Source organism: Cyclopterus lumpus, chromosome 5 (assembly GCF_009769545.1).
Source record: "Cyclopterus lumpus isolate fCycLum1 chromosome 5, fCycLum1.pri, whole genome shotgun sequence".
Lineage (NCBI taxonomy): Eukaryota > Metazoa > Chordata > Actinopteri > Perciformes > Cyclopteridae > Cyclopterus > Cyclopterus lumpus.
In genome coordinates, this window is record NC_046970.1 from 18,219,077 (window position 1) to 18,232,787 (window position 13,711).

At 40.0% G+C, this 13,711-nt stretch overlaps 1 protein-coding gene and 1 long non-coding RNA gene across 4 annotated transcripts in view; one reads left to right on the forward strand and one right to left on the reverse strand.

Annotated features, from left to right (window-relative positions):
* Positions 1–13,711, forward strand: part of itga7 (integrin, alpha 7) — a 32,473-nt gene that overhangs the window by 9,111 nt on the left and 9,651 nt on the right. Inside the window, exons 2-9 of one of the 3 annotated variants that reach the window (XM_034533392.1) lie at positions 5,113–5,240; positions 5,830–5,909; positions 6,176–6,431; positions 8,334–8,441; positions 11,998–12,205; positions 12,781–12,977; positions 13,245–13,333; positions 13,438–13,565. In XM_034533392.1, coding sequence (XP_034389283.1) covers positions 5,113–5,240; positions 5,830–5,909; positions 6,176–6,431; positions 8,334–8,441; positions 11,998–12,205; positions 12,781–12,977; positions 13,245–13,333; positions 13,438–13,565 — 1,194 coding nt within the window. Of the gene's footprint in view, positions 1–5,112; positions 5,241–5,829; positions 5,910–6,175; positions 6,432–7,563; positions 7,696–8,333; positions 8,442–11,997; positions 12,206–12,780; positions 12,978–13,244; positions 13,334–13,437; positions 13,566–13,711 lie in introns of all 3 variants that reach the window. The other 2 variants (XM_034533391.1, XM_034533393.1) reach the window with 2 other exon arrangements.
* Positions 5,664–12,098, reverse strand: LOC117731201. The gene is made up of 3 exons (XR_004609514.1): positions 11,936–12,098; positions 7,549–7,627; positions 5,664–6,463 (listed from the first exon to the last, which is right to left on the reverse strand). It is a non-coding gene; the product is annotated as an uncharacterized LOC117731201 (long non-coding RNA).

Below are 13,711 nucleotides of genomic sequence, written 5' to 3' on the forward strand. Positions count from 1 at the left end.
TATGATTGTCCTTGAACAAATCATTTAAGCAGGAAGTTGAGTCACGTCCGGCGCAGTGAACCACAATCTCCCAAAGGGTTTTTGACATGGCACGGCAGCTGTTTCTGTTTTTGGGAAAGAGTTGAGTTGTTAAAAAACGTGATGATTCACAGCTCGGTCACCTCATTCTCAGCTGTCATTTTCTCATCAGCAAAAGTCAGGTGTAAAAGCGGACATTTTCTGAAACAGCTTTGTTTTATGAGACTGATTGTCACGGCCAACGTTGTTGGACAGGCTTGCAGTCAGTGTGCTGATCCATAGTTTACACAGTTGTTGCACAGCCTTCTGTTGTCTGGTGTGTATCTGCACCTGTGCGTATGTGTGTGTGTGTGAGTTTATGAACAAATATTCCGGTCTGTTTGTACACTCATGCCTCAGTTAAAGTCTGCATGCTTGCACATGTTTTCATTTGCATTTATATAGTATGTGTGCATGTACGTATGTTTGTGTGTCCAGGTCAGAGGTCACAGTCTTGCCTCAGGGTAACAGAAGGCCTAAAGAGCCCCTGGCCCCCATGCTGATCCTGTAGAGCCACTGTCTATACAGCAACAGCCTCTTGCTACTCTCCGACGGACAGATGTCAAAGGGTGTGAACCGGCAGATTAGGAGTGATCAACTGAAATGGTGCTGAAAGTAAATATTAGAAATGTTTAGGGTGTATTTGATTCAGCATTTTGAAAGGCCCAATGCCTGGAAAATTCCAGGGAAGGGTAGGGTTTAAAAAAAAGTTTGTATCCATTGTTAAATGTTTCAGTTGTTCTTTAAATTGAAGTGTGAAACCCCCCCCCCCTTAAGCACATTGTTTGGATGATGTGCTGTCACATTGAGGCCCTTTACAAATTGAGGTTGTGTGGCCATCACATTCATGTCTGATCTGCATCCCAGTCTTTTATCTCTCTCACACATCTCTCCTTTTTCAGTGAAAGTAAAACAAACCAAACAGGATTTCAGGAATTCTGTTTGGATTACAAATTACATTTTGGCACATGTTTCTGTGTCTTGTTTGACTGTGTACTGGTGTGTGTAAATGCTGCTTTTGCTGGGTGTTCTCTGTAACGAAGAAAAGGCAACCTTATTTTCAACTAAACGTCGGAGGACTTTGGAGTATAAAAAACATATTTTGAAAAGGTTTTTAGCAACACAAAAGTTGGGGAATTTGGTAACCCGTCAAGGAGCATGCATCCTGCAATAACACACATGCAAATTAACTACATGGGAATGCAAGGGCATGAGTAAAGGCTTAACATTGCTGGACTTTAGTAAGATGAGATGGATCAACATCCTTCGGCATAGCTGTTTATCTTTTTGGACGGTTTCTTTCTTGATATTTAGAGAAAAGATGCTGGTCTGAATATTGGTTACATGTGTTATGTATTGTTGTCCAGTCTGTCGCTCACTCTCAATCTGCCTGTATGGGAAGCTGAACGCATGGATGTGACTTCTGAGAGAGGGGGAGGAGTGAAGGAGGCTGGGATTATGTGTATGGATGGGGTTTAGATGGGGGAGGGGTGGACAAGATTGTGGAGAGTGTTGGGGTCACTGCACATGCTCCCCGCAATGAACACATGGGTCCGAGTGTAGTGTAATGAGGGTCCTGGGTGTGACTGTCTTGTGTCTGTGATGATTAGCTGGAAAAACTAGGAGGATTTCTTTGACAGTGGAGGGTGCGGTTGTAAATCACTATTTCAGTTTTGACAATGTTATTATTCACTAATTGTGCCATGGCTCTATGGACAGTAATGCCATCAGCCTCAGTGCCAATTAGCAAATGTTAGCAGGCAAACACGCTAAACTAAGATGGTGTACATGGTCAACATTATAGCAATTTAACAACAGCATCTTAATGGACACAAAACGGAAGACTTTCGTTATTAATGCTTATTTTGTTCTATTGTGAAGTTCACACATAAACTGTAAACAAACAAAAGCATAAATGTTCTCCAGTGCGACAGGAATTTCTGCCACCCGGCAGAGCTACGAATGTGAAAATAGACAAGAAAACAGAAGAAAAGAGTGAACGCCGAATGCTGACCAGATTTATTGACCATTAATCTAATACACTTTGATTTTTAAGTGTTAATTTTAAAGTAAATTTGATGTGTGTGTGAGAGATAGAGAAAGATCAGCAACTATGTCTGAAAAATAAAACTTCTAAAATGTTTCTGGAGGAGGATTATATAAATAACACAAATACACACACACACACACACGCACGCACACACACACACACACACACACACACATGCACACACAAACACACACACACACACACGCACACACACACCATGTCAAATGTGGGTCTACTTAGAAGATGAGCTTGGCAGTGGAGAGCTAGATCAGACGATCTTGAGCTAAGCATTACTCAGTCATGACATTTTATCTGTCAAATGTGGGACATGTATTTTTACTGTCTGTAAAATGGGGATTATTGTGACTTACAATTTCACTGAACTTCCTACAAACAGATTCACACTTAAAAATGTTCAGGGCTGTGACGATTTGTTGAGGACACCCAGACAACATGTCCTTGTTTTCTTGTTTCTTGTTATCTATTTTGAAATTATTTATACAAAGATGCTTTTCATTTCAGGAAAAGATGAAGGGAATGAGGGAAATAATAATTAAATACATAAAAGGGTTGAATTGTTTGACCTTATAATGAGAAGCTGGAGCTGGCGAATGTTACGCATTTTTGTTTCATAAAATGATTGAAATCAAATATCAAAACAGTTGCCAATTATTTTTCTTTAGACTTATTGTTGAGTCGACGAAAATGCAATCTGAATTATGTTCTCATATTTGAGATTAGGGAAACATAGTATTGTGCTAGGAAATATATTAAATGACAATGAGGTATGTTCCATATGCATTGACTGAAGTTCGATGAACATGAACAGATACAGATGTTTCTGTCTCTCAGCCACATTTCAAAGTTATTTTTATTGTGTGGCTGGTTATTCGTAGTGTGATACTTCTTGGTGAAAGATGGCCTGGGCCCCTTATAGTTTTGTTTTATTGCTGCGTATACTTTATGTCTCGTGAGGTGTGCTCTCCCTGAAGGATCACTTGAATCAGTCTAAGTTGGCTGAATATAATGTTTAGGCACATGGGCAGGTTGGGAGCCGTCCAACTCTTGTTGGCGCTCTAACATCTTCACATACCTCCCACCTTACACCGTGACACCTGCCAGTGTGTCGGGCACATGTCGGGGGGAATGATGGGTATCACCTCAACATAAACCAGAGGTCCCCAGGAATGTCGGGCTATAAGAGGGATCAGATCTTATCTTTTTTTTCTCTTCTTTTTACTCCGCTTAAATACCCTTTTGTTTAACATGTTTGCGTTAGCTTAACACTGTTTTGTCAGGGTTTCTCATGTGGGCCACCAGTGGTGTGTAGCAGGTGTTATTTCACATGAGATGTCTTGGCTTTAGGGTGGCTGTTGTTGTTTTTTCACTCATTAAGGTGAGGGGAACCATTCCCGAGCCAACGCACCTCAACAGACGCTCTTGTCAGGGAAGAGAAGTAAATAGAAGGTACAGCTGTCTGGCAGTCTGGGTGGTATGAGTTGGTAGTTTTAGTATCAGTGTGTCCTGATGGCAAGGATGAAAGTGAGGACCAAGGTGTTTTGTTACGCTGGAAGAAGACAAGAAATTGAATCAGGGCGATTGCTATTGTCACGGCGTAATATGAGTAAGACGGTGAGATGTAAAAATATGTATGATGTGTCGCTGCTGTTATGGCCTGTTGAAGAATGTCTGTGTCGACGTCTCCTACTTCTCATGCAGCGCTATCAACTTGCTTCACTGTATTTATAGTCAAAATACTTCCCAGTCTCAGAGATAACTCTAATTTAAGTGTACACATAACAAGGTAGATATGAGGGGGGCTGGCGATGGGAAGCTTTCACAGAGGCATTACTGCTATAGTTTTTACTCCTAAGTCATTGTTATAATTGCTGTTTATGTAAGTAGCTATTGTTGTGGCACCCAGTTTAAGGTTGATCCCTCTAACTTTTTTCCCCACCTTACAATCTTCTCTTTATTCTCCGATCTCGCTCCTCTGCCTCTGTTTCCCCACGTCTCGCTTCCATGCGTATGCCATGGCTGACAGTGTTGGGTGGAATGTGGCTCAACGTTTGGTTTTTAAATAGCATCCTAGCCTGAATCAGCCGCTCCTAATAAGGCAGAGGGCAGTGACACTCGCCCCAAAATATCATCACCTACCTCACTGAGAATAAAACTTCTCCTTGCTCTGATAGTGCAAGATGGTCTGTGATCAGCTGTTAGTACAAGGCAGATACAGTACATGCAGATGCCACAGAGCAGCTTTGAATCAACTTAAAGTCAAGATAACATGTTCAACTGGAGGTGATCTCAGTAGGACTTGTTATAGCTTGAGCTGCAGGTGTTTGTACATTATAGTAATGGTGGCTGAGGTCAGCTGAGGCTGAAATGTGCCACCAGTGACATGTGAAATAATAGTGTTAATAATAGTGTTTAATCACCGCACTACATTTAACTTGTAAGTAGTAGTACTAATGGTGCTTTCACACCTTTTGGCCAGAACCAAACTTTTTATTGGAGTTAATGAACCAACAAAGTACATGGAGTTGGTTACAAGCACAGCAGTTATACCAGCTCATGTTGATTTACATACGTAGGTTATAGTATACAGATTGAGTATAGGATCGCTTCCGGAGCAGATTTCGGAACCAGCAGATTGATTTATTAGTGGTTTAGTCACGCTAACATTACAGAATCATCTTGTTGGTTTGTTTGCTTTCACACCACAAAGGAAAAGCAACAGAGTCTGCTTGGAAGACCCACAGACAGAGGTTTGGTTGTTTTTTCCGCACCGGGGTTTGATTAACAGCTTTCACACCGGCCCAAACAAACCGCACTAACTGGGAAAACGGACCTGGGTTTGTTTGAACCGAACCAGTCAGACTCACGTAAGATGTTTAGTTTCTTTCATGAACCTATCTATGACACACACTACTGTGAGATCAGCAATCAGTATTTGATTATATCATATGTATTATAATTAAATGTTCATTGTGATGTTTCTTTAGGATCCTGGTGGGGGCGCCACAGGCAGCAGGGCACGGCCAATTGAGGGGCAGCCGGCCGGGAGCCTTGTTCAAGTGTCCAATCACACCGGAGGAGTACGACTGTGAGAGGGTGGATATTGATGGAGAAGGTGAGTAAAGTTGAGCTGAAATGATAACTAGACAAACATTGCTACATCGACTCAAATGTGAATATTTGCTTAATTTGTTTTTTTTTGTAGCTTTTTAAAAATGTTTTATAGTAAACCAAATACTTTTACATTTGCATCTGTTTGTCAGATAAAAATAAGTCAACTTATATATAATATTTATATAATTATTATATCAAGTATTTTGTAAAATGTTCTGACCTTTTATCACCCAAATGATGAATTAATTAATTTCAGAAAATAATTGACAGATTAATGGATAATGAAAAAAAAACCATTTAGACTTTCCACAGAGATTATACTTGACTTTATTTTGACTATTTTGACATCAGAATAGCCTCTTCTAGATTAATTCAGTTACTTGTTGTGAATGCCATTTAAAAGCTTGTAACGACTGTTGCCAATAAAATGTACTGACTATACATTTGAATAATATTTTGTGATTTGTCATCGTATAATTTTAACTTGAATAACTCCATTGAATAACAAATTGCTGTTTGCTCCCTGGAGCTCAGATCCCAATTGCATTATGGAAACTCCTATTGCTATTTCCTTCTTTGTTTTCCCTTAGTGAATCTGAACAAAGAGAGCAAAGACAACCAGTGGCTGGGGGTCACTGTCAAGAGTCAGGGGATTGGAGGGAAGGTGGTGGTAAGTGAAGACCACATCCTGTAAATGCATCAACACAGGAAGCAAGCCCTGTCTTGTGTTTGAAAATAAAAATGTTGGTCTGCTTCTCACGCAATGATTTGTGAACATTGTTAAGGATATTTTCACGTTTGGTTCACGTTTTAAGTTGTACTAACATATGGACCTCTATGTATATAATGATTAATAGATTGTCTGCAAAGTCCGCAGTATCAGCTCATTAAATCCCAATAATCAACTGTCTAATGCCATTTCCTGTCCCTCACCAGACCTGCGCTCACCTGTATGAGCTCAGGCAACGCGTGAACAAACCGGCAGAGACTCGCGACCCCATCGGACGCTGCTACGTCCTCAGTGAGGATCTGACAGAGCGAGACGACCTGGACGGAGGGGAGTGGAAGTTCTGCGAGGGCCGGCCGCAGGGACACGAGCAGTTTGGCTTCTGTCAGCAGGGGCTCTCTGTCAGTTTCAGCCCGGATAACAACTTCATACTGTTTGGTGCTCCGGGAACTTACAACTGGAAAGGTAAGGTAGAAGGCTGGATGACGGAAACAAGGCTGTGAAAAACAAACATGTTACTTCCTACTTTATTTTTGGGGCACTAGGTGACAGCAACAACAAGACAAATAGACAAATCCAGTTTTTATTTATTTTTCATCCGAACCTTGGGTCGGACGGTGTGTTATTTTTTGTGAGCTAATTTTGCCATTATGACTCCATAGGTACACATATTGTAGGCTGGTATGAATTCAATTAAATTCCCTAGTTGAATCCCCCCTTCATCATTACAATGTTCAAAATGTGACTTTTATTTGATTGCTCATTATTTAGCTAAATGAAATAGTGTTATAACTAATGTAGAGAAGAGAGCCACCCCATGTAAACTGACTAATTAAAACGGAACAATGGAAAATCAAATTGATTTATAAACCAATCTCATGATTGGACATTATGCAGAGCTGCAACATGCAACTAATCACAGAAAGCAGTGAGATTTATGAGCAATGCTCATGTTTATCCTAATGTATACAATTCACATTCTAAAACATTAAAATATGAATCGACAATCTTTCTGCTGGAAGCAACTAATGTTTCTGATTTCACTGAAAGTTGTTTTAAATGTAAGAACTGTTTCTATTACAGAACATGTATTTAGATAGATAATTATGTGTTTGTGTGCCTCATATGTATCTATAATTTTATCAGATTAAGAAATGTGTAGTGTATTCACAGTGTAAGTGACAAATAGGAAGTAGACTTTTTGAGTGTGCTGTTAATGAACACTACTCACTTGTAATGCAGAGCCTAAAATAAATGGAGGATCTGTTATAGCTGATAAAAAAAGCTCCATAAAAATAATTTAAAACAACTGAAAAATGTGTAAATCTGACAAAAAACACTCTGCTATCTCGTTTTGAAGTTTAACTTTAAGTTGTCCTACAAAGTCTCTCTTTTATGACAGCCAACGTGACATGTGTATTGTATCATTTACTGTTAATCTATAATGGTAAAGTATGTTGGCTTTCCACTCTACAAACCAGTAGAGTAAATAGAAGTATTAAGTGCATGTATGCAACAGGTAATGCAAGTGTTTGTATTCTGATGACAGCTGTGTGTGCTTGTTGCGTTGCTGTGCCCTCACCTGTTTCCATTCCAGGGGAGATGCGTGTCCAGCTCCTAAACCAGTCTCTGCTTGATCTCGGTTTCTATGACGACGGGCCCTACGAGGTGGCAGATCAGAAACAACTTAATGCCCAGCTCATCCCTGTGCCCTCCCACAGTTACCTGGGTAGGATTAGCCCTCCCTGCTCACTGATGCCTGTGCACAGGAGAGAAAGAGAGGGCCAGTGGAGGGTGACATCAGGGCTCAGGCTGGACTCCAACATGGCTGCCAAAACCACAGGAGCAGCTGCCAAAATGCCTCAAACTGCTCATTCCCTGTGGATTATTTCTGGATGAGCCTATCTGTGTGTGACTCACAGTGCCTTGAATGTTACTACACCTTATTTATTTTTAACGCATTCCCATGTGAATCTGGGTGGACATGTTAAAAATGTCCAAAGCTTTAAATGAACCCAACAACAATGACGTTATTCTCCTTCCATTTACCGCCCTCTTCCAAAAACAAAGTACAGAAAAACATGTCACAACTTTACAGAGCATGGTGTACAACCAGTTGGAGGGCAGTCTGAGCCTGAAACGTCGTCCCTCCACCAGGTACCCAGTGGTTTTGTTGGACCGCTGTGGCACCACAAAGACAAAACACCAATCAATCACAGCCTGTCTCACCTGCACCTCCCTCTCCTCCTCTTTTTTGTATCTCTTTTCACCCCACCCCTCACTCATTTCACCACCCTATCACTCCCCTCCTACACTCGTACTCTGTTTCTCTTTCTTTCTTTTCTCTTTCCCTGTCTTGGGCCATAGGGCTCTTGTTCATGGCTAGCCCAATTGAAGATGCACTGCTGTACAAAACTCTGGAGCCCTCCAGCCGGCCCACAACGTTTGAGGATGTAGCTCCTAATAGCTACTTAGGTTTGTAGGCGTGGGGTGTTTTTGTTTGGACCGGACTGGGCTTGTAGTGGAAGTAGTCCTCCTCCGTTTTCGTCCTAATCCTTTCTGCTAATTCCAGATAGATTTTTAGTGTGTAGTCTGTATGTACTAAATGGGACCGTATCACCTGCACTGTTAAAAAGAGACAGCCATCCCAAACTTTAATTTCATTTAAATGATGAAGAGATTAATTTAATTTAATTATATTTTATTTTATTTCATTTTATTTATGGTTTGTGATCATTTGTCACCTTTGCCTTTCAGCTATTGATTTGATAATAGCGAGGAGATGGTTGTCTTTTTGAGTAGCAGCGGGGTGTTTGTCTGTTCTGTCTGTAGATTTCTGTCGTCTGTAGTGTGTCGAGTCAATCTGCATGTGTGTGTGTTGGTACACAGCTTCCTAGGTGGTGGTGGTTTTCTCGTCAGTTGCCATATAGTTTTACTAAATCGATTTACTAAAAAACGTTTTATTCACAAAGGAGACAAAGAGTCTACATCCTTTCTAGCGCCTCTGTGAGGCTGTTTAGGCACAGAGGTGCTTTGAGCTAAATGCTAACTTCAGCATGTTATTATGGTCACTGTCAATGTTGATGCTAACATTAGTTTTGCAGGTTTGGTCATACACATCTGAACCTCCTGCTGGCGCTAGATGGAATGTTTAGATCACCAAAGTTGATACAATTCATCCTGAAGGGATCATGAATGTGTGTACCAAATACATTTTTTTGTGATGGTTATGGACACATTCTCTTCAAAACCACAAATGTAAACCTCATAGTAGCGCGAGAGGAAAAGTAAAGAGATCACCAAAGCTAATAGGATTCATCTTCTGGGGACCATGAATGTTTAAGGTCTCTACATAATTGTGTCCCGATCCATCTAGAGATCCATGTGGAGATATTTAATTGAACACGTTGACCTGCTGGTGGCGCTAGAGAGAAAGTCAGGAGAATACCAAAGTCAGTAGGATTTATCCACAGGGGATCATGAATGTCAGAACAACATGTTTTGGCAATCCATGAAGTAGCTTTTGAGATTGTTCTGTTTAGAACCAAGTGGTGGACTCAAGTTTGTTTTTGTTGTCAATCTCTTGGTATTTAGTGTCATGTGTAACGACGTCTCGTCTGCGTAACAGAACCGCTTTTTGTGATTGTTCCAGTTATTACTTTTTACTAAGTGTGTGGATCTGCCATAAATCTTTTTATTCACATACCTCAAAGCCTGCTTACCCTCCCGCTCTCCACATTGAGCCGTCTCCATGACAACACTAATTCCCACATGACCTTTTTGGTCTTCATTTAAAACTCACATGCTTCCATTGATCCTAACCAGATGATATGCCATACCTTGCATGCTTACTAATAATGACAAAGACAGTGTTGTCGCTATTTCTTTTCTATCACAGGATTCTAACTGTTATATTATGGTTACATACATACATTACATTACAAAGATCAGTGTGTTGCTGAATGAACACATACATACCTCCATCACGGCCAAATAAAAGTCCTGCAGACAATACAAATAATCTCTTTATCATTCGGAGTGTTATGTCAAAGCCAGGTTTTCTGGAGTCTTAATGGTTGTTCAGAATTTCATTTTTTTAATTTAAGTAAGTTAGGAAATAGTGTTTGCACATTTAGTCATAGTCATGCTCATCATCTTGACAATTTCTGGTCTTGCCCTTATGTTGCTTAATCTTTAAAAAAAAGCTAAACAATATATATTATCAGTTTTTATTTATTTAAGTTTAATTCTTAGTACTAGTTAAAAGATATTTACAAATCCTGTAAATATCAGTAAAACAGAATAAAACAGTAAAATAATTAAATGGAAAAGTAAAAAAGTAAATAAAAGTGCAAAGTGTTGCAATATGACTTTTGTATGACAAATATGACTTAACAAAAACACATATTTCACATATATCAAGCTTTTGCCACGGATTGAGATACATGAGACAATACCTTACACATTTAAAGTGAATGGGTATCTACTGATGTACAGAGAATAAGATATGTAATGAAATGTATAATTAGGTAAATACCCATACTCATGTGTGAATAGTTGGAAAGACAGTAATGTATAACTGCTTAGTTTAGTGAGGCACCTCCCACAAGTATATTACATGGAATAAAATCCCACAAGATTTTAATTATTTGTATTACATTTAAACAAAAGAAAAACTGGCACCCACCTATTTAAAATAGTTTCTTTGACAATATGAAATGAAGCAAAACTAAAAAGGATGTTGAACTTGAACGTTGAACTTGAAATACAGTTATAACTACACACACAGAATCATTTTGAGATATTAGAGATATATTAAAACAGGATACGACAACAACATGCAAAACAGTATAATACATATATAAAGTCACACTGAAGGCAGAAATAATATTACAACCATTAACACACAAAAACATGTATATTTGTGCAATATCACTGCAGATGATAGTGCAAAGACTTGAATGAGGGTAGTGCAGAAACACTGCCGTTGTTGCAGGGCCCCTTTAACAAGCGTTTTGCTGCCTTAAGCTTTCATTCTCCATTTAGCTTTATAGAGACGACCTTGTAGCGAGCCTTTGTGCTAAAAGCCGCCCTGTGTTGAAAGAGTAGCACCTTTTGTCTCCCCGCGTTGGATTTTACAGGACTAGCGATGCAGAATGTTGCATTCTTCACCTGCCACCCTGGAGCTGCTCTCTGTTTGTCTCGGTTGTGTCTCCCCCTGCATGTTTACTCAAGACTAACAGATCATGTCCTCATGGATCATTTCACACCCTCACACCTGCATGTTTTTAAACCAGTGAAGCAAATGCATGTGGTTGCTCTCTGTTCAGGTGAAATGTTTGATATGACCTGCTATTTTTCACATCTTGATAAGAATATTTCAACACACATTTGATGATGACGCAAACACACACACACACACACACACACAAACACACTCCCTCCCCCTTCCACTTGTTCAACCCTCTGCTCTGCCTGATTAATATGCAAGCACACATTCCTTTATACAAACACACACACACACACACACACACACACACACACACACACACACACACACACACACACACACACACACACACACGCATACTTCCACATAAAAGAGTGGTTTGCTTTAGGTTATAAATCTGATTAACGTCCACCCACTATGTTTCCATCCTGCCTTCACTTGAGGCAGCTGATACAGAGCAGCAGCATCATGAATCTCACGGGACATTCGGTGAAGTCTCATACATCTCCTGGTAACGTCACGACTCCCAACCAGCCTTTTCTGCTCTTACCAGTGGACACATATCCATTCACCGGCCTCCAGCCGTCTTCAAACACATGCACACAGGACATTTACACCCATCATGAGTTTGGCATAAAATCAATAGTCACTTAAGGCACACATTTCATTAGTAAGAAGATGAGCCGGACCTACTACACAGAGGGGAGATGAGCCTCTGAGCTCCACGGTCAATACTAACCTCTGACCCTTTCCTCCATCTTGTTCCACATCTTCCCCTCTGTCCTGCCTTCCGTCCTCCAGGGTTTTCTGTGGACTCGGCCATGGGGATCATGAGCCTCGGGGAGCTGACCTTCGTGGCGGGTGCACCTCGAGCCAATCACACGGGGGCAGTGGTGCTGCTGAGGAAGGACAACGTCTACCGACTGGTGCCACAGCACATCTTCTGGGGGGAGGAGCTGGCGTCTTCATTTGGGTACTCTGTAGCTACGGTGGATCTAAACAAGGACGGGTGAGGAAATGCTGGATGAGGATTCAGTCTAGATGATCATCATTAAATAGATGCAACTGACCAGTGGTGGAAAGAGTATTCAGTATTCAGTATTTTACTTATGTACATAAGTATTTTCAGAAAAATATCTGTAAGTGTCAAAACTAAGAGTGCTCGTTAGGCAGAATGGGCCCCGTTATACTTCTATACCACTGGAGAATGACACTAACATATCACATACTTCATACTATTTTGCATAGTTTAATGTCTATGATGAAGTATAATATTATAATATATTAATACTTTAATACATTAATACTGTAAATTCCTAAACTGTAAAGTAATGTATAACCATGTGAAATACATGTATTGGAGTGAAATAAGTACAGCTTTATGTATTATATGCATTTGAATTGAAGTGGCATAAAAAGGGAATAATCAAGTAAAGCACAATTGCCTCAAAAGTACAGTCGGAGTAAATGTACTTGATGAGAGCTTAAAACAACTCAATAATAAGTTCAAGGTCCACCAAAAACTAAATTCTGTACTTTAAAAATGTTTTATATTAATTTCTAATTATCTGTGTTTGTCCCCAGATGGACAGATTTGATTGTTGGAGCTCCTAATTTCTTTGACCGTAAGGCAGAGATTGGTGGAGCAGTGTATGTGTACCTAAACCCCTTCGGTCACTGGGACGATCAGGCTCGGCCCATCCGTCTCAACGGGACCTACGACTCCATGTTTGGAATAACAGTCAGCAATATAGGAGATCTGGATCAGGACGGATACGGGGGTAAGATCAAAGGTTTTTATTATAATACAATAATGTAAAGGGAGGGATTCATATTGCTGATGTTTAAAACAAATGGGGATTTAAATGGGTTTAATCCAGTTAGCGTTCCTATAGTTTTACTTCCACTTTTGACCGACACTAGTTGAGCAGCAGCACGTTTCTCATTTGTCCTTTTCATACTGTGGTTCTTCTTTAAAACTATTTCAATATCAAGTAGAAATATTTAAAGTATATGTTTGTTTTTCAATAATTTCCCTATCTGTTCAGATATTGCTGTGGGGGCACCGTTTGATGGAGATGGCAAAGTGTTTATCTACAGAGGCTCAGATTCTGGCATTGAAACAAAACCGGCTCAGGTGAGTTTCATACAACAGTTTTGGAATGAACCAACAGATGAAAAGAAGGATTGAGAAGAATAAGTGAGTGAATGATGACTGACCCGTGTTTCTAATCCCACCAGGTGCTGGATGGTCGTGACTTTGATGTGAGATGTTTTGGATACTCTATCTCAGGCGGTTTGGATATCGATAATAACCACTACCCTGATATTGCGGTGGGCTCTCTTAATGACTCAGTGGTTCTCTTCAGGTGAGAAAATATCTATTTAAAAACCCAAATGAAATCCTCAATCAGATAACTAAATGCATTTGACAAACACAAAAAACACATTACATTAAATTAAAGACACATAACATCCAAGTTTCATCCTAAAATCTCTATTTTCGTGTGTCCCG